The 18,814-nt window shown below is 46.2% G+C and overlaps 1 protein-coding gene across 1 annotated transcript in view; it reads left to right on the top strand.

Annotated features, from left to right (window-relative positions):
- Pah (phenylalanine hydroxylase) overlaps positions 1-18,814 on the top strand; it is a 57,492-nt gene that overhangs the window by 13,789 nt on the left and 24,889 nt on the right. The window contains exon 4 of the mRNA XM_042693073.1: positions 16,833-16,921. Coding sequence (XP_042549007.1) covers positions 16,833-16,921 — 89 coding nt within the window. The remainder of the gene's footprint in view (positions 1-16,832; positions 16,922-18,814) is intronic.

The following is an 18,814-nucleotide window of genomic DNA, read 5'->3' as shown; positions in this document are numbered from 1 at the left end:
TAGCTTTGAGCTGAAGAGCTGAGGGACAGCGCCCAGGCCCAGAGTTCAGGCCCCATGGCCAACCAAAAAGAAAATCTCAGCATAAATGATGCATAGCTGGATGACTGTGGTGGGGGCCAAGTGTGAGGATGGAGGTCAGGGATTTTGACGGAGCCTAGGATGTCGAAGACATGTAGTAGATTAATTCTTCTACCCCTTCTCAAGGTATTAGTAGTCTTCCCTCTGCTGCTATGATGATTTATATAAGAGGTTTTCCCCTCTAGGTTATCATACTGTCAACCTTCTATCTCTGGGTGAGACTTCTTATAAATGCAAATTCAACAGGAGATGTATTGTTGTCCCAGTTTAAACCAGAGGGCTGTGTCTAAGTCTTTCTCATAGCCTAGAGCCAGGCCTGTCTGTGTTCTTGATCTTACAGCTTTCACTGTTGTCATCAGTCTCTTATTTTCCCCTTCCACTAAACTGCGAGTTCCTTGATCTCAGTGAGTGTTTCTTATAGGTATTTAATTCCTCAGAGTTTAGCTCAAAGACTGACAGGTCGCAAATATTCGTGAGTGAATGACAAAATCCGAGAGTTGTAAAGACTTTCTCTGTCTCATTATCTACTTAGTGAGTGCTGTCTACTGCTGTCCCCTGGATGGGAGAAGGGTGAAATTGCAGGAGTTGGAAATATGGGCTTGGGGTTAGGGAGACTTGGTCGCAAGCCCTACTTCTTCCATATACTGGCTTCTGACAAGTCCCTTGAAGTGCTCGGACCTCGAGCTTTTGTGAGGATTCAAATGGGGTCATACATAAATTGCTTAGAATTGTGCCTTAAGTGTTGTAGGATGGTAGTATGGAGTCATTGTTATGGTAATGATCAGCCTGACTGATATGCTGATCCAAAGCATCTTCAGATGACTGTTTCCTTGATCAGCATCAGTTAGTTAGACAAGGGAATTTCATTGTAACTTGTCCATAGAGGCCTAATACATAACTTAATCAGGCTAACTTAATCAGACTCCTCCTCTGTCACTTTCCTTCCTCCTCCATCCTCCCTTCCCAAACCAATCCCAACCATCTCACAGTTTACAGAAAGTGCTCGGAATCTTTCTCTGTCAACCTCCCCCAGTTTCCACTAAGATTCCATACCCCAGGTAGGACATGTGTTACTTTCTAAATATTCATAATTGAAGTGCACATTGTTTGGGCCTTCATAATGGTATTCACACATTAATATACCATACTTTAATCAGACTAAAATATAGATGTATACATGTATATATATATATTACACACATACATACATGAGATCTTTTATGTACTTACGTATATATTTATCACATAAGCTATTTTTAATAGAAACGTGTGTGTGTGTGTGTGTGTGTGTGTGTGTTTGTGTGTGTGTGTGCACACGCGCTCCCATCTTAGGGCTTGAACTTAGGACCTAGGAAGTCTTTGAGCTTTTATGATCAACACTAGCACTATACTACTTGAAAACCAGTTCCACTTGTGGCATTTTTGGAAGTTAATTGGAGATGAGTCTCACAGACTTGCCTGTGTGGGATGGCTTTGAATCATGGCCCTCTGATCTCAGCCTCCTGAGTAGCTAGGATTACAAGTGTGAGCCATACTAATACCCTTCTTTTTAAAATAATACTTTATTTTAAAAAAATGACAGTATTAGAGTTACAAAAAATGATGGAGAAACTTTAGAGAATTCCTATGTGTCTTCTTTCTTCCCATCCCCGCTTTTCCCTATGAACAATTTAAATCTTTTGGAATTGATGAACTGGTACTGGTATATTACTATTATGAACTCACTGAAGTCCACAGTTTAGATTCAGAAGTATGTTTTGTGTTGTACAGTTTTGTTTTATTGTTGTTGGTTTTTTTTGTGTGTGTGTGTGCTGGTCTTGGGGCTTGAACTCTGGGCCTGGACACTGTCTCTGAGCTTTTCTTTGCTCAAGGCTAGCGCTCTACCACTTGAGCCACAGCTTTTTTTCTGACATTTAGTTGTTAATTGAAGATAAGAGTCTCCGAGACCTACCTGTCCTGGCTAGATTTGAATTGTGATCCTCAGATCTCAGTGTTCTGAACAGTTAAAATTATAGGCAGAAGCCTCTAGCACCTGACCAGTTCTGTTGGTTTTAACAAAATGCACGAGTGTCACGCAGAATAGTTTCATGGTCCTAAAATGTACTCAGCTCTACCTATTCATTCCTCCTTCTTCATACCAACCTCTAGTTGATTTCCTTTGTCCACAATGTCGTATATTTGGAATGATGTGGTATGTGCTCTCTGAGACTAATTCGTTTACTTAGCACTACACTTTTAAGGTTCTTCCAGGACTTATTTAGAGTAATAGCTAGATCATTTCTTTTTTATTGCAGAGTAATATTCCACTCATGAGCTTCACCACAGTTTATCTATTTATCTAAGTTAAGAACATTTTGATTACCTCTGATTTGGGGTGGTTTTGAATACAGCTATTACAAGCATTCATGTGCAAGTTTTGGCTGTAGATTGAGTAATTAGCTCATTTGTGTCCAATTAGTAAGATAAGCTTTAATGTTTTGAATTAATTTTTTTCCTACTGTAAAATAAAAAGTTTCTTTTTCAAAAGTCGGAAGTCATCTTTAGGTCAAAGGGATTTCATGCACTACAGTTGACTTGGTCAACAAAGTTCACGTTGTCCAGGTGCTGGTGGTTTATACTTGTAATCCTACTTACTCAGTAGGCTGAGATCTGAAGATCAAGATCTAAAGCCAGCCTGGGCAGAAAAGTCCAGGAGATTCTTAACAGCAGCAAAAAGCCATAAGGGAAGTGTGGCTCAAGTGGTAGAGTGCCAGACTTAAGTGAAAAAGCGAAGAGTTCGGGCTCTGATTTCAGGCCCCAAGATGAGCACAAAAACAGAACAAAACAGGCACTAAGTTATAGTTGGATAAGAGAAAGCAAAGTCCTGATGGATTTTTCTTTCCTTTTGAAAAAATAATAGGCTTTTAATGCACTAGAGCCAAATAAATGTATACCTTAGTTGCAAATTACCATCCCATCTTGATAATCTATTATGTAGTAGATTTTTTTAATCTAGAAGATAAGATTTGAATGTTTTAATCACAAAAGGTAATCTGTTTGACTAAATATACATACTAACCCAGATTAGAACTTTACCAAAGTTATGCATGAATAAAAACAATACCCTGTAAACCTATGTAGCCCTTCCTTCCCTTCTTCCTTCCTTTCTTTCCTCCTCTTTCTTTCCCCTTTCCTCCCTTTCTTCCTTCTCTCCTTCCCTCCCACCCCTTCCCTCCCTTTCTTCTCCCTTCTCCTCTTCCCTCTGCTTGCCTCCCTTCCTCCCTTCTTCCCTCCCTCCCTCTCTCCTTCCCTTCCTTCCTTCCTTCCTTCCTTCCTTCCTTCCTTCCTTCCTTCCTTCCTTCCTTCCTTCCTCCCTTCCTTTCTTCCTCCCTTCCTTCCTCCTCCCTTCCTCCCTCCTTCCCTCTCTCCTTCCCTTCCTTCCTTCCTTCCTTCCTTCCTTCCTTCCTTCCTTCCTTCCTCCCTCCCTTCCTTCCTTCCTTCTCCTTCCCTCCCGTTTCCTCCCCTTCCCTCCCTTCCCTCCCCTTCCCTCCCTTCCCTTCCCTCCCCTTCCCTTCCCTCCCTTTCCTTCCCCTTCCCTCCCCTTCCCTCCCTTCCCTCCCCTTCCTTCAGTCCCTTTCCCTCCCCTTCCCTCCCTTTCCCTCCCCTTCCCTCTCTTTCCCTCCCCTTCCCTCCCTTTCCCTCCCCTTCCCTCTCTTCCCTTCCCTTCCCTCCCCTTCCCTTCCTTTCCCTCCCCTTCCCTCTCCTCCTCTTCCCTCCCCTTCCCTTCCCTTCCCTTCCCTTCCCTTCCTTTCTTTGGTATATGGGATTGAATCCAAAAAGGTCTTTATCATGTTAAGAATAGCTATCGTTCTTCTGTGTCAATTTAAAAATAAAAATAGCACTTTACCAGGCAGAAACGCCTTAAAATGAGACAAGATCCATTTTGTAAACGAGGCCACTGAACTACTTTCTGAAAGGCAGCTTCAAGGCCTGCCTAGGAGGTCTCTCCTTTCCTTCTCCTGTAGCTAGAACTCCGACAGGGAGCCCATACATGACTCTGTACTTGTCTAGAGTAAACAGCCGTGCAGACGGGCTCCGATCTGTGGGGTGGGCACGTGGAATGCTCCTCTCCCCAGCCCTTTCTGCCTGCTCTCCCCTTCAGCCTCCCAGCCTGTGTTTCTGATGCCTATCCTCTTCTGCACTTTCCGGCCACCTGCTCCCAACAGGAGCTGCGGGGCCTTGGGGACAAAGGACCTGCGGGATCCTGAGGCCCAGCTCTGTCTCTGGTTTGAGCAGGTGGAGGGCAGGCCAGCTGGGGCCCTGGGGTCGGAAATCAAAGCAATTGACAGGCAGGCGGGTGCCCCTTGAGGAGCAAGGAAGATGTATGTGAACCAGCTGCGTATGAGGAGGGCTACAGCTTGAACTGGAGGCTCTGAAGGGAGGTTCTTCACAGGGAGAGGTTAGGCATCCAGGGTCCCGAAAGTAGGGTGTGTATGTGGCTTTGAGCAAGTTATTGATCCTCACAATCCCCTGTTTTCTCCTGCAGGAGTACCCAGAGTCTCTGCAGGTCACAGTGCGATTAGGGGTTTTAACAAATGTTCTCGTCTTCCTATTACCATCATTGTTATGAATAATACCATGAACTCAAGTTCTACAGAAAGCCAGTGTTTACACAACGACCTCTCCCCAACCCCAAAGATTCTGAGAACCGGAACATGATGTCAGAGGCCAGGCAGCACCATGACCTCCTTAATTTTTCATTGGAGGCCTTGATGTGCCTTAAGGCACAGGAGAGCATTCTGTGAGGATGGATGTGGAGCGCACAGCTAGCAAGTGGGGCAGGCCACGCAGGAAGACTCAGAAGAGGGACACAGAGACGCTGTAAGGGAGAGAGAGTCGACAGAATTTGCCTTCTTCTCCCTTGTCTAATGATCTAGACGGTGAAAATGTAATCAAGTTTGTCAGTGGTGATTTCCTCACCGCATTATGCAAAAAGACAAGGTTGGGGGGGGCAGCTAAGAGTAACCCTTTCAACACCACAGGTCTTTTGTGACCCTTACTTCTCAGAAGGCTTCATTTTTCTCTTTGGAAGTAACACACACCTGCTTCCCAGAGAAAGAATACTCTTTCAGGAAGATCTTGGCAAGAACGGAGGAGCAGAGGGCTGGCTGAGGGTACAAGCTATTACCTTCTCCCTCCTGAATGAGACAGGAATGGTGGGTTTGGGGGCCAAGCATCTGTCTCTTTCTGCCTGAATCTCAGGATCTCAGAACCAGATGGATTAAAGGGGCCCAGCACACCAAATGAGGGGCAGACATGTTGAACAAATACAGGGAGTGAGAAATGGTTGTTCACCCCTCCCACAATGGCTGCTCCCAACCTACCTGACCTTACCTGCTAGGAAAGCAATAGATTCTGGGGTGTCCCTTGCCCAGAGAGATGGGGTGGAATTCTGGGTCCACAAGAAGAGCTTTGGAGGGCAAAAACACCTGTCTCTTGGCAGAGTTGCTCTTTCTAGAATTCAGTTCCAATTCTCCCTTTTCTGGGTGGGAGAATGTGCAGAGGAAGGAAAGCACTGAAGTAGATCAGAACCTTTGATTCTTTCTCCGGACTCAACACCCTCTTTAATGAGAGACTCAGATCGCCTAGGCGAGTCTGACAGCAGATTCAAGTGGGAGACCTGAGCCCCCTCAAATCAATTAAGCTAAACCACTTTCTGCTCTTGGTTTTCTTTTTTTAAAAAACCATTCAGAAAGCCATGTGGGTGATGGAAAATGAAAAGTTTTCCAGTTTCTTAATTGCCTGAGTTCCCCACCCAAAAAGCAGCTTGAAGGAAGGTTAATTATGGTGACATGTTAAAGAAACCCCAACTTTCTCAAATGCCTCCTGGAGAAGCTGATGAGAGTTTAATAGGATTTTTAATCCAAAGAGTCTTTTGAATACTTGAGACTATTCTGCTACCGTCTCTCCTGATGACCTCAAATCCTTCTTCAACCCAACATGAAAGAGCCTTAATATTGGCCAGCGATCAATCCACTAATCCTTTTACCTGTGCCTTTGAGTCCCTGGCATGGCATTGCATTGAGCAGGGTGGGGGATGGGCATGCCGAGGAGGAGGCGGATTGCAGCCAGGGGAAGCAGGCAAGACAAACTGTGTCTTGTGTAGACAGAAGGCTAGGGGCATCTTTTGAGAAATTTATCTCCTGGGGGGATATTTTCCAGAAACAAATGGTCATTTCCGTAGATTTTTGTTTCAGGTTGCAGCAATTGGAGGTAAAGCTCATGTGGCTATTCAGAGCAACTGTATATTCTCTGCAGAAAAGAAAAGATGGCTATCTATGTATCTATGTACCTATATTGTATGTATGTATGCATGGATACATGGATGCATATATCTGTCTGTCATTGTATCTGGCTGTTCACATCTATCTCTCTGTCAGACTTCATGTCTGCCTTTCTCTGTCTCTATATCTCTATATCTAGGTGTTTTTCTATGCATGCATTTGTGTTTGAGGTATGGATGGATGCATGTATATATCCTTCTACACCTCTCTATCATTTCTCACACAACTATCTACCCCAAAAGAACTTATGGTTCTGGTGAGAACATAAAAGCAGTATATTGCAATTCTTCCTTTCCTTTCTCTACCACTACCCTTGTGTGTTCTCTTTTCTCCTTCAGTATTGCTGCCCTCAAGAGGTATGCTGAGTAAGGCTGGTGTTTCATATTAACCTGTTTTGTGGGACAGGGAGGATAGAACATTTTTTTTTTTTGGGGGGGGGGTCTGGTTGTGGGGCCTGAACTCTGGGCCTAGGTGCTGTCCCTCAGCTCTTCAGCTCAAGGCTAGCGCTCTACCACTTGAGCCACAGCGCCACTTCTGGCTTTTTTTTTCTTTTGCTTATGTGATGCTGGGGAATCGAACCCAGGGCCTCAGGCATGCAAGGCAAGCGCTCTACCACTGAGCCACCTTCCCAGCCCAGACGATAGAACATTTTAAGGAGCCCCGGAACCCTGCCCTGGGATTATGTTTGGGTATGGGTGTCTATATATATATTTTAAAACAGCAGAGTTTTCAAAGGAGACAAGGTACCCAAAGAGTTAAGAAACTTTAGAGAAGGTCTCTTTGTTTCTGAGGAGAGATTCAGATAGTTAGGTTCCCCCCACCTACTTGTGCCTTACCCACCCCCTGATCCTCCTAATGGTCTAGTCTAGTGCCCTCTTCTCAGTCCTAAACATGCTTCTAATTTTGCTTTGCTCTGCAAGTGCCTTTCCTAGCAGTGGCTAACAGCCTTAACTCCCTGGCCCTGTGCGGTAGCCTTAGGAGACATGATATCTGTAGGTTTGTGAAAACACATAGGGTGACATTACCTACAGTTCATGGCAGAGATCACGTGAGCATCTCTAGGCAGTTGAAGGATCTTGAGTTAAATACTCTCCAGCATCCTTAGACCTCAATGGGGAGAGATGTGATCCACAACCCCAGGTAGCCACAGGCCAGTCACTACTCCACAGGGGTGGACACTAGTCCAGGATGGTCATTGCGGCTGGCCTTACCCAACAGTCAAGGAGACAATCGAATATGTGGGATTCTGTGAGAGTCCTGCAAGCCATCATCTCCTATTTCCAGGCCTTTCTTTCGGTGCCTGGCATTGTCCACTTGCCTGTGTGTCCCATGGGAAATAGGCCTGCATTAAGAAATAGAAGTGATGCCTTCTCTCCCTCCATCTTCTCCTGTGGATTTTCTTCCTCCTCTGCATCTTCTTCCCTCCTTTTTCTCCACCTTTCATCTTCTTTCCCTCCCTCCTCTTTTCTTTCCACTTCTGGCTTTTGGGTGATTAATGGGAGATAAGAGTCTCCTGGACTTTCCTGCCTGGGCTGCTTTCAAACAGATCCTCAGATCTTAGCCCCCTGAGTAGCTAAGCTGACAGGTGTGAGCCACTGGCTCTTGGCAGTTGCTTCTTCCGTGTCTTTCTACTCCCAAACCAGTACTTCTCCAAACCAGTCACCATTTCCATTTTCCATCCATGTCCCAATTCAATTCACGTATTCATTCTATTCTCAACCAGCCACATACCGTGATGTGGTAGCAGAAGACAGTTATGGCGCCTAGATTGATGTGTCCTATCATTTAGGAAATCATAGCTGCCTGGCATGATATACGGCATGCCTCAGGGTTACAGTTTGGAGGTAAACTGAGCCCAGTCTTGGATTCAAGTGGTGGGAAGATAAGCAGGATCAGGTAAGTTGCTCTGAAGAGAGATGAATGGTGTGGTATGTGCAATTAGCTCCAACTAGACTGTGTGAGCCATTGTCTACTGTTAAGATCTCAGTGTGCTGTGAACTTTCAGAAGACGTTTGGGGGTATAATCAATCTCAGGGTATGTTTTCTGTCAATAAATACCTTAAGAGATATGTGCCCTCTTTGGAGGAATATTGGTGGCGGTGGTGGGGTAGTTAGTTCCAGTTTAGGTGGCTGAGTAGAATCAACAGCCCTGCAGGCCAATGTTTTATTTATTCATCAGTCTCTTCATACTCATTCCTCACTCCCTGTATTTGTTCAACATGTCTGCCCCTCATTTGGTGTGCTGGGCCCCTTTAATCCATCCGGTTCTGAGATCCTGAGATTCAGGCAGAAAGAGATAGATGCTTGGCCCCCAAACCCACCATTCCTGGTCACTGTCTCATTCAGGAGGGAGAAGGTAATAGCTTGTACCCTCAGCCAGCCCTCTGCTCCTCCATTCTTGCCAAGATCTTCCTGAAAGAGTATTCTTTCTCTGGGAAGCAGGTGTACGTTACTTCCAAAGAGAAAAATGAAACCTTCCAATGACTCCATCAGCAAGATGTGGGTAGCCCCTCCATCCAACTACCCCTTGCAGTGGCTCTTGGGACCCATAAGGCATCTGCTTCTTTGGAGGAGGAGAGGGCAGGAGGCTGTGGCCTCAGAGGAGACATCCAGGAGCCTGGGAGTTGGCGTGAAAACACCCTTCTGTTCTGGGCATCAGAAATGGAGGATTTATTGCTGTCCCCAGGTCAGGCTGGACGCAAGCTTGGGTGCCTAGTTGCTAATCCCCTCCAGGGCTGGAGACTATCTGGTAGGGAGAAGAGGCTAGATTAGCCCTAGCCCATCCCTTGAACGGCTATAAATTTAATGGGCCAGCTCTGACCCCACTGTCCAGGAAGCAGGCTCCAGCCAGCTAGGCCTGGAGGGGGCCTCTTGCTCAGGAATACTCCTGAGTCAGCCATCTCCTGGCGTCCGGACTGAACAGTTGACCCTGACTTAATAGGATCACAACGTGGGTGTCCAGAGTCAGCTCTCCAGCAGGCTGCTTCCTTTGGAGTCAAATCAATATTTATTAATGATCTCCCCTCCTCCCCCCTCCCCCCCCCCCCCACCACCCGGGTGCCTGTGGCTTCACAGAAGACCTCTGTTGCACCAGCCGGCTCAGTCATTCATTAACCCTGAGCCCAGTGGCCTGTAGAGGGGCTCACAGAGGCCAGCCCACCACTGCGGTATTTGGCAAGGTCATTAATGAGCTAATCTGATTTAACTTTTTCATAAACGAAGGCCTGTGTCACGGGTCAGTCTCTGTTCCCAGCATTGGGGGGGGGACCCTGGGTGGCAAGGCCAGATGAGCAACCTTCACTACAAGGGAGAACAACATAGGTGTTTAAAAGTTACCGTCCCTGAGCAGAGGCTTTGGCATAGAAGGTGTGGAAGTGTCAGGGCTTTTTAGGGTCTTGCTTTAACTTGTTCCCTCCTTTCTTTCTCCAGTTGACAGATCAGGTACCAGCCCAGCCAGCAGGTGATCTGCACAGGTGTAAGATTTCTCTTCTACTTCCTCCTCCTCCTCCTCCTCTTCCTCCTCCTCCTTCTCCTCCTCCTCTTCCTCTGCTTCTGCTTCTGCTGCTGCAGCTGCTTCTTCTTCTTCTTCTTCTGCAGCTTCTTCTTCTTCTTCTTCTTCTTCTTCTTCTTCTTCTTCTTCTTCTTCTTCTTCTTCTTCTTCTTCTTCTTCTTCTTCTTCTTCTTCTTCTTCTTCTTCTTCTTCTTCTTCTTCTTCTTCTTCTTCTTCTTCTTCTTCTTCTTCTTCTTCTTCTTCTTCTTCTTCTTCTTCTTCTTCTTCTGTAGCTCAGTAAACCTTGAGCAAATCACTTCATCTTTCTGTGTCTCAGTGTACCTATCAGCAAACAGAAATAATAATGCCCATCATCTAGAGCTGTTTTGAGAATTAAGAGTCAATGAGATCGAAGCAGTTAGCAGTGTACCTGGCACACAGGTAGCTCTCCAACAAAACAAGACAAAAGGGAAACAAAATCCTGTAACTTTAGAGGAAAAAAGGTAATCCATAATCATGTGGTGGTGGTGGGGGCTGGGGGCTGGTGCTGATCCCAAGGCTTGAACTTAAGGCCTTGGTATAATCCCTTAGCATTTGTTGTTGTTGCTCAAGGATGGTGCTCTACCACCTGAGTCTTCTGGCTTTTTGGAGATGAGAGCTTTATGGACTCTCATGCTCAGGCTGGCTTTGAACTGTTACCCACAGATCTCAGCCTCCTGAGTATTACAGGTGTGAGCCACCAGCACCTAGCAGTAGCGATCACCTTTAAACTGAAAAGGTGCAAATGGTGCATGTGGTAGAGGTTGAGGATAAAAACCTATGGGCTCTGCCACCAGAGGCCGGGTGACTCTCTTTAGCCAGACAGGCATCTCTGGGCTTTCTTGGGACTGATGGTGCACATCTACCTGCTATAGCTCAGTTGCTATAGCAGCCACAAGGGTTTGTCTGTCCTGCCCCTTTCACAGATTGAAAAGCCAGGCTGGACACAAGCAATCTGCTCCAACTCATGGCTTGTGGGAGGGTAGGAGAGAGAGAGAGAGAGAAAACTTGCTCATACTTCTTGACCAGGATGCAATAGACTACCAGTATAGCCGATGTATCCGTGCAATGGAGGTGCTTGGTGCTGAGTTGGTTGGGGGATCCTCTCTGGGGTGCTGGCCTTCAGCTCCCAGTGTCCTCAGACTGTTGGCCTTCCATGATGTGTCTCCAGGGGCTGAGCAGCCTCACGACCTTGACTGTTGGCACTCCCCAGCACCTAGAGGGCGCCTCAACTAGTCTCTTTCTTAAGCATTCTCTGTCTCTCCAAGGTGTCCCTCTTCTACATCAAATGTCACACTGGCTGGACCCAAGGGGCTTGTTGCTGAGGGAGGAGGTAGGGGATGGATTAAAGGTTGGACAGGACTAAGTGGGCCTATATTCATCACTTGGCATATAATGGTAATGATGGCTATGAAATTAGTGATACTACTAAATCCTAACAAAGCCTTTGCTGTGTTGAAAACCCTGTTCTGAGGCCATTCATGAATTCATGCGTACTCTTCTGTTTGAAGCCACCCCAGCCCTCTCAGGGACATGCAATCATAGTCCTTCTGCAAACAAGGAACTAGAGAGCTAAGAGGTTAGCTGATCTGCTCAAAGGGATGAAGAAGCAGAGTAATGCTTGGAGCCAGAATTTATGTCTTGAGCCCCCCCAAGCTTTGTCAGCTTCTTCAGTCTGGCTGTAATGGGGACACTTTCTGCATGATCATGGGTCCCAGAAGCCACTAGAATCCCCTAGACTTCACAGGGATTCCTTTATGACTTTGCTGTGCAGAAGGAAGTCTCTTTACAGGTTCAGTAGAAAAGGTCCTGTGTTCACAGACCAGGGCTGGGTGGGCTGTGGAGCTGGTGATCTCCTTCCTCTGTGCAGCTCTCCTGTTCTCTGGAGGTTTCGGTTAGTGTTGTGGTGGTTGGTTTGTTTCGTCCATTCACATATGCGTTCCTTTGTAAGTCTGAGTTTTTAGGCCTCATAGCCCAGGCCCTGCTTTCCCCTCCCAGAGCTGGAAACATGCTGGCTCTGCTGCCCTCTGCTGTTCACTTGGGAGATGGACAGTGTGGATTGCTCTGTCCAGCGCAGACAAACCAGCTTGGGTCTGCGATAGAATATGTAGTTTCTTTGGTCAGAGGAGAAAGAGAAACCCCGAGGGATGCAGTGGGATGACTGTGCTTCCAGGAAATAAACGAGGCTGCCACGTTGACCTCAGTGATAGCATCTCTTTACATGTCCTCTGGCCAGTTCTTCACAGGACTCCACAGATCTCAGAGTCAGAGCTCAGGAGGGCCGGCAGGCCCACGGGAACAGGTGGATCAAACACACACGGGTTAGAGGGGGAAAGCAGAAGAAACTCAGAAGGATAGAGAACCAGCTTCTGCTTTTCAGTCTCTGTTCCTCCTCTTCCTCCTCCTCCTCCTCCTCCTCTTCCTCCTCCTCCTGCGTGTCATGCTCAAGGTGAACACTAAGAGTTACTATCTAAAATGTGTCACATTTTCTTAGCATTTAGTTCATCCAATAATATGTGTAGGTTATTTTAATCCATTTTTATGGATTATCAAAAATCAACTAAGGCTCTGAGAGATGAAGTAACAGTGGCAATGACAAATCAGTGGCATACTACCTAGCTCTCTGTAAAGCTTGTGTGTGTGTGTGTGTGTGTGTGTGTGTGTGTGTGTGTGTGTGTTGGTACTGGGGCTTGAACTCAGGGCTGTCCCTGAGATTCTTTTTCTCGAGGCTACTGCTCTACCACTGGAGGCACAGCACCACAGCGCCAGCTCTGTTGTTGCTGTTTTTGTTCTTGGAGTAATTTATTGGAGATAAAAGTCTCACGGACTTTCCTGCCCAGGATGGCTTTGAATCACAATCCTCAGATCTCAGCCTCCTGAGTAGCTAGGATTACAGGTATGAGCTACCAGCACCCAGCTCTGAAAGGCTTTTTTAACTCAACTTTTCATATGATGAGTTCAGGATAGGACAAGAAATATGTGAATATCTGTTAAAATACACAGTTAGATACCATCTAAGGATGTTTGGGTCTACGGTGAGCCATATCTGTATTGAGGCGAGAGCATTCTAGCACTTGATGGCGTGGTAGCCATCTTTGTTCACATAGGCACATCTGGGCTATTTGCACAAGGGTGAAATTGCTCACAGATGTGCTTCTCAGAATGTATTTGTTGTTAGCTGACGTCTGACTGTGTATACGTTAGCATTAAAGCTGAACCATTATTATTGTATTTGCTACATGAAATTATTGTTTTTTTTTTTTTTTAACAAAGATCTACTCATTTAAGCCCCAATTGTTCTGAAAAAGTGGTGTTTTGTAGTGCTATTCTTATCAGCATTCTATAGCTAGGAAGAACAGAGGTATAGGCCCTCCTGCCTCTGTTGTTGGGTTCTTAACCATTGCTCAACTGACTCTCCCTGAGACAAACAGGAAAGCAATTCTGGACTTAGGCCCCGTGACTGACAACAAACAAACAAAAACAAACAAAATAAGAAAATAATAATATTCTCATCAATCCTATCCCCTTACTTCCTCTTCAAGAACTTCCCAGCCTTAGTGATCATTTGAGTCCCTGTATTGTTCTTTTGTGCTTCCTCCAGTAGAACCATGTACCCCAGGCTGGAGCAAAACACAGTCACCCTTCAGTAACCAGCACCTGGAATATGGCAGTGCTCAGTACAGGCTTGTAGACTCTGCTTTGTGAGTCAGGGTATCCTCAGGTCAGAAGGCAGTGCATCAGGATGGGCCGGCTCGTGCCCTGGTGGCAGGTGTTAGTGCCTGAGTTATGGACAAGTCTCAGGTGAGGGAGAGATGATCGATGAGCAGTGGAAATAGGAAGGTAAGGTCACATGAAGACAGAGATGGATAGGGACCGTCCGTTGGAGCCTCTGGGGGCAACCTCTGTAAAGACAGGAAGGGTCTCTCAGGAGACTTGAAGTGTGAATGGCTACAAGCGCATGCTCTTTCCCAAGCCATTCTGAACATGATTGGAAACAGACACCATCTCCAGGGCTGATGACCACAGTTCATTGTGAAAGGCAAATACTGAGCTCAGGAAGAAAGGGGAGCTTGCAGAGAAGGTTAGACGATGAAGTGGGAAGCCAGGCCCCTTGCCAAGGGGGAACAGGGTGGTGCTGAGTTGTCGAGACCTCGGTTCTCCACAGATGGGAGCAAGGAGGTCTATCATCTCTCCTGTTCCTCAGTTTCTTCCTGTGTAAAGCGGGTGTCCTGCCACCTCTTACCTCCCAGGGCCTCCATGTGGATAGGGAGGTGGCATGAAGTGTCGTAATCAAAGAGCGCTGGTCAGATGCTCCCCAGAAACAAACACACACCCTGGCATCAGTTCCTCAGCCACCGGTGGTAAGGTTAGGGAGCAGTTGGAAAATTAAAAAGCCCAGAATTCGTTATCATGGAAATTTGGGCAAGGAGGCAAATGTCATTTGGATAGATCCTGCCTGGGCCGTGGATGAGAGGATCTATCTCTCTTCTTTTCCTTTCACTCCTATAATTAAATTTGGGACATCTTAGAGGTCCTTCCTTCATGGCTACCTATCCTCCATAACTACCTCAGTAGTTTCCTTGTTTGCAGTGTGGCCACAGACAAGAGTCCTCAAATAAGTAGTGTTTAGAGCAGCACCCAGTACTAGTTTGTATTGTTAACACAGGCAGTTAAAGAGCTTAAGTGCCTCTAATCTATGGAAATGAGGCCCTGAGGTGTCTTTATGTTCTAAGTTCTTAACTGGTTTTGAGGGAAACATAGTTGATCCATGAATGACATTCCCTCGACTGGCCACTAGATGGCATACATGTTCTTTCCTGACGCACATTGGGTTGTACTTCGTGCACACTTCCTCATTTACTTCTGGAGACACTGTCCTAGATTGAAGGAGGCAAAACTTTCCAAAACATTTGCCGTCCTTCCTGCAGTGACAGAGCAGAGATAGGCTGAGAGAAGACAGCAGGCAGATGCACCTGTATGGTAACCAGGCCTGGAGCTGGTGGCAAGCTCAGCATTGTTCCTGAGAGCCTCTTTTCAAGGGAAGCCGAAGCTGCCCTGGGCTCACTACAAATTCCTTCATCATATCTATGTTTGCTCTATGCTGTCTCCATTTTCTTATTTCACGTGTGTTCTTAAGCCATTCATTTAGACCTTTTGATTTTCAGAGACTAGATTTCTTAACTGTACAACAGAGGGTATAAGCCTCTCCTTTTATCTTTTCTTTTCCTTCCTTCCTTTCTTTCTTTTTTCTTTCCTTTTTTCTTTCTTCTTGTGACAATACTGGAGCTCAAACTCAGGGCCTAAGCACTGTCCCATAGCTTTTCCTCTCAAGGCTGGTGCTCTTATCACTTTTACTTCTGGCTTTTTGCTGGTTAATTGGAGATAAGAGTTTTACAAACTTTCCTATTCAGGCTCATCGAAACTATGATCCTCAGCTCTTAACCTCTTGAGTTGCTAGCATTACAGGCGTGAGCCACAGGTCCCCAGCTCCTCCTTATTTTGGAGATAGACAGCAGCAGCAGCAGAACAGAATAGACATCATTGTTGGTAATCCTTACGTGGTAACCTAACTAGAATTACTGCTTTCCTTATTTCTTCCCTCCATCTCTCCCTTCTTTTCTCCTTTCTACCCTCTCTCCCTCCTTATCTCCTTGATTCTCTTTCTTCCTTCCCTATGGACCTACCCAGCACTCATGGCTGCTGCCCATGGAGTTTACAGTTCTAACTTCCTTAGTCTCTCTTCATTTCTGGGACATTACACTCAAGAGCATCATCTTTCCTTTTGGACAGTTTTCCCCATTCTTCTCCCTGGGGTCCTTTGCTGTACAGGACCCTCTCATCATAGACTATAGGCCTCGGGTATCATCTGTTTCCTGACTGTGCACCATCAAAAGCAAGTCCGGAAATGTGTTAGGTTTCACAGGTATTGGCCAAACCCAAACTCCCTGACTCCATTCACTCTACTTAACACGGCTCTGTACCTGGCTTTGGGACTAAGATATGTGTGTGTCTGGCAGTATCACAGCAAAACACCTTTATATAATTTCACATCTGCTAATTACAAAGAAGGGGCCTGTGTAGGACCTATTTGTTTTGGAGACCTGCCTGTGTATTAACTTAAAATGACAATGTACTAAATAAACGGTGGTCTGAGCTGGGCACCAGCGGCTCATGCCTGCATCCTAGTTACTCGGGAGACTGAGAGCTGAGGATCGTGGTTCAAAGCCAGCTGGAGCAGGAAAGTCTGCAAGACTCTTATCTCCAATGAACTACCAGAAAACCAGAAGTAGAGCTGTGGCTCAAAGTGGCAGAGCTCTAGCCCAGAGCAAAAGAGCTCAAGGACAGTGGCCAGGTCCTGAGTACCTTCCCTAGGGGGAAATAAAAAGGATTGTCTGGGAAAGATATAAGTGGGTTGGTCCACCTGTCTATTGGTAGGACCAATAGGGTTTGTGGTGCAAAGAAGAAAGGGACCTCAAAGTCAGACTTCAGGGGCCAGCCAGTTCAAGGCTTTGTTTCGAGTCTCTTGAGTGGTGGTGGTGGGGATCGCTTTGGTTGTCTGTGAGCTTTTGCAAGAAGACACAGAGGTAGGGAGGTGGGCAGCTATGGCTTCCCCCCCCATCTATATTCAAGGTCTACAGGTCATATTTTGCTGCTGAAGAAAGTCATTGAAGACTTCTACTGTGGAGAGGAGATGAATGAAATCATTCAGAAAAATGGCCAGAAAAGAGACTATGTTTGGAAAATCGGTTGTTTCCAAAGACCATGGAATAGGAGTGAAAGGGTGATGTGGGGTGACCTCGCTGTCCACGTGGCTAATTTGGGCTCCGGCTGGTCTTCACCATGGTCTTGTGAGGTGTCTGCCACATCGCAGTCACTCAGGATCGGCGTCTTGTGTGTTTCAGTGCCCTGGTTTCCAAGGACCATTCAAGACCTCGACAGATTCGCCAATCAGATCCTCAGCTATGGAGCTGAACTGGACGCAGACCACCCTGTGAGTGTGTAGCCATTACAATGAGCTTCTTTCCTCTGGTCTCCTATCCTCTCTTCCTTCCTCCTCCTCCTCCTCCTCCTCCTCCTGCTCCTCCTGCTCCTCCTCCTCGTTCTCTTCCACCTCCTCCTCCTCCTCCTCCTCCTTCTCTTCCACCTCCTCCTCCTCCTCCTCCTCCTCCTCCTCCTCCTCCTCTTCCTCCTCCTCCTCCTCCTCCTCCTCCTCCTCCTCCTCCTCATTTCTTCTTCTATCATCTCCTTCTCCTGTTTTCCCCTTCATCCTCTATCTCCTTCTTCACCTTCTTCTCCCTTCTTCATCTTCTCTTTATTCTTCTCCTCCTTCTCCTTTATCTTCTCCACCTTTTTCTTTTCTTCCTTTGTCTCCTCCTTTATCTTCTCTTTCTCCTCCTCCTTCTTTTCCTTTTCCTTCTCTTCCTCCTTCCCCCTTCTTCTTCACCCCTCTCCCCCTGCTTTTGAGGGGAAAGGATTCAGGAGAAGGACCCCAGGGCTTTGCTGTTTGTGGACAGGCTGGCTTTTAAAAATATGGACAATTCATGCTTATTTTTAAGTCAAACATTAAGTTTCTGACAGTAGTCTTGAAATGCAGAAAAGGCAGAAAAGGAAGAAAGCGCAGGGTCCTCTCAGTGCCCCTTTTTCCTGAACATGTTTCAGCTTCCTGGTATTTATTTTGTTAAATGGTTCATTAGTCGTTCGAGGGAGTTACACCATTGGACTCCTCCCCAATTTGTTTGTGTGTACATGCATATAACCCTGCACATGTTTTGTTTGTATTGTAGATTTAACTTCTACATATGAGAGACAGCATGTGATGTTTGTCTCTGAGCCTGATGTATGGCACTTAACATAAGTTCTTATGGGTTGTGTATTCTATGTATGTATGTATGATCTTTAAGTAGTTGTACAAAGTAGTTCCCATTTAAAAAGCAGTCTATGAATACAGTGCAACCACTTTCATCATTCTCATCCACCCCTCTCCTACCCACCCCTTCCCTCACTCTTCTTAATTCTGTAGGATATGCGTTGAATTCTTTTTTTTTTTTTATTGTGAAAATACTGTACAGAGGGGTTACAATTACATGGAGAAGATAATGAGTACATTTCTTATCAAGCATTGTTGCTTCTGCCTTTGTTTCCCCTTCCCATCCCTTCCCATCTCCCAACCTCCCACCCCCACTCCCTTATGCCCCCCTGCCCCCCGGCCGAGGTTGTAAACCATATTGCCTAACTGACTAGGCAGGCCTTCCTCCCCCCAAAAAAATCTGTAGGAAGCTTCCAGTCTTCACCAAGGCCATAAGCCTGAGGTGAAGGCTCTTCCCGTTCATCTTCTCAGGAACTTCTGATGGCTTCTTTGTCCTTGACTGCTGCTTGGAAGTGGTTCAAGCTATCCTAAACTATGGACAGCAAATTATATCTAAGCCTTCCGAAGTGTATTATTGATATAGTGAGTCTTGTTGTGCAAGGTGGCTCATGTTTATAATCTCAATACTTGGGAGGTAGAAGCAAGAGGATTATTAGCTTGAGGCTAGCCATACCTCTGAAATTAACTCTCTAAAAACGACAAACAATACTCCCCACCCCCCCAAAAAATCACCAAACCCCAAACAAATACAATGCTGGAGGATTTTGACTCCTTTTCCGGTCTTCCTGTATGTAATTCAGCTAACTCCAGGGGATTCTGGGAAGGGCAAAGACCCCCATGATGCAGCTTGGATGTGTGCTCTGACAGGTCTTTCTACCTGATCCTATAAGCAGAGCATCTCCAGATATCTGTTTTTCTCAAGAAGATTGTCTGTCTGCCCTTGACCCCATCTCTGGGGTCTGCTCATCCAAATCTCTCTTCCTTAACCAACATCCATCTTCTTGCCTTGACCCTCTG

The sequence above is a fragment of the Dipodomys spectabilis genome, unplaced genomic scaffold, assembly GCF_019054845.1.
Source record: "Dipodomys spectabilis isolate Male_0828 unplaced genomic scaffold, ASM1905484v1 ptg000163l, whole genome shotgun sequence".
Taxonomy (NCBI): domain Eukaryota; kingdom Metazoa; phylum Chordata; class Mammalia; order Rodentia; family Heteromyidae; genus Dipodomys; species Dipodomys spectabilis.
Note: the sequence above shows the minus strand (reverse complement) of the source record. Positions and strands in the feature narration are given on the sequence as shown.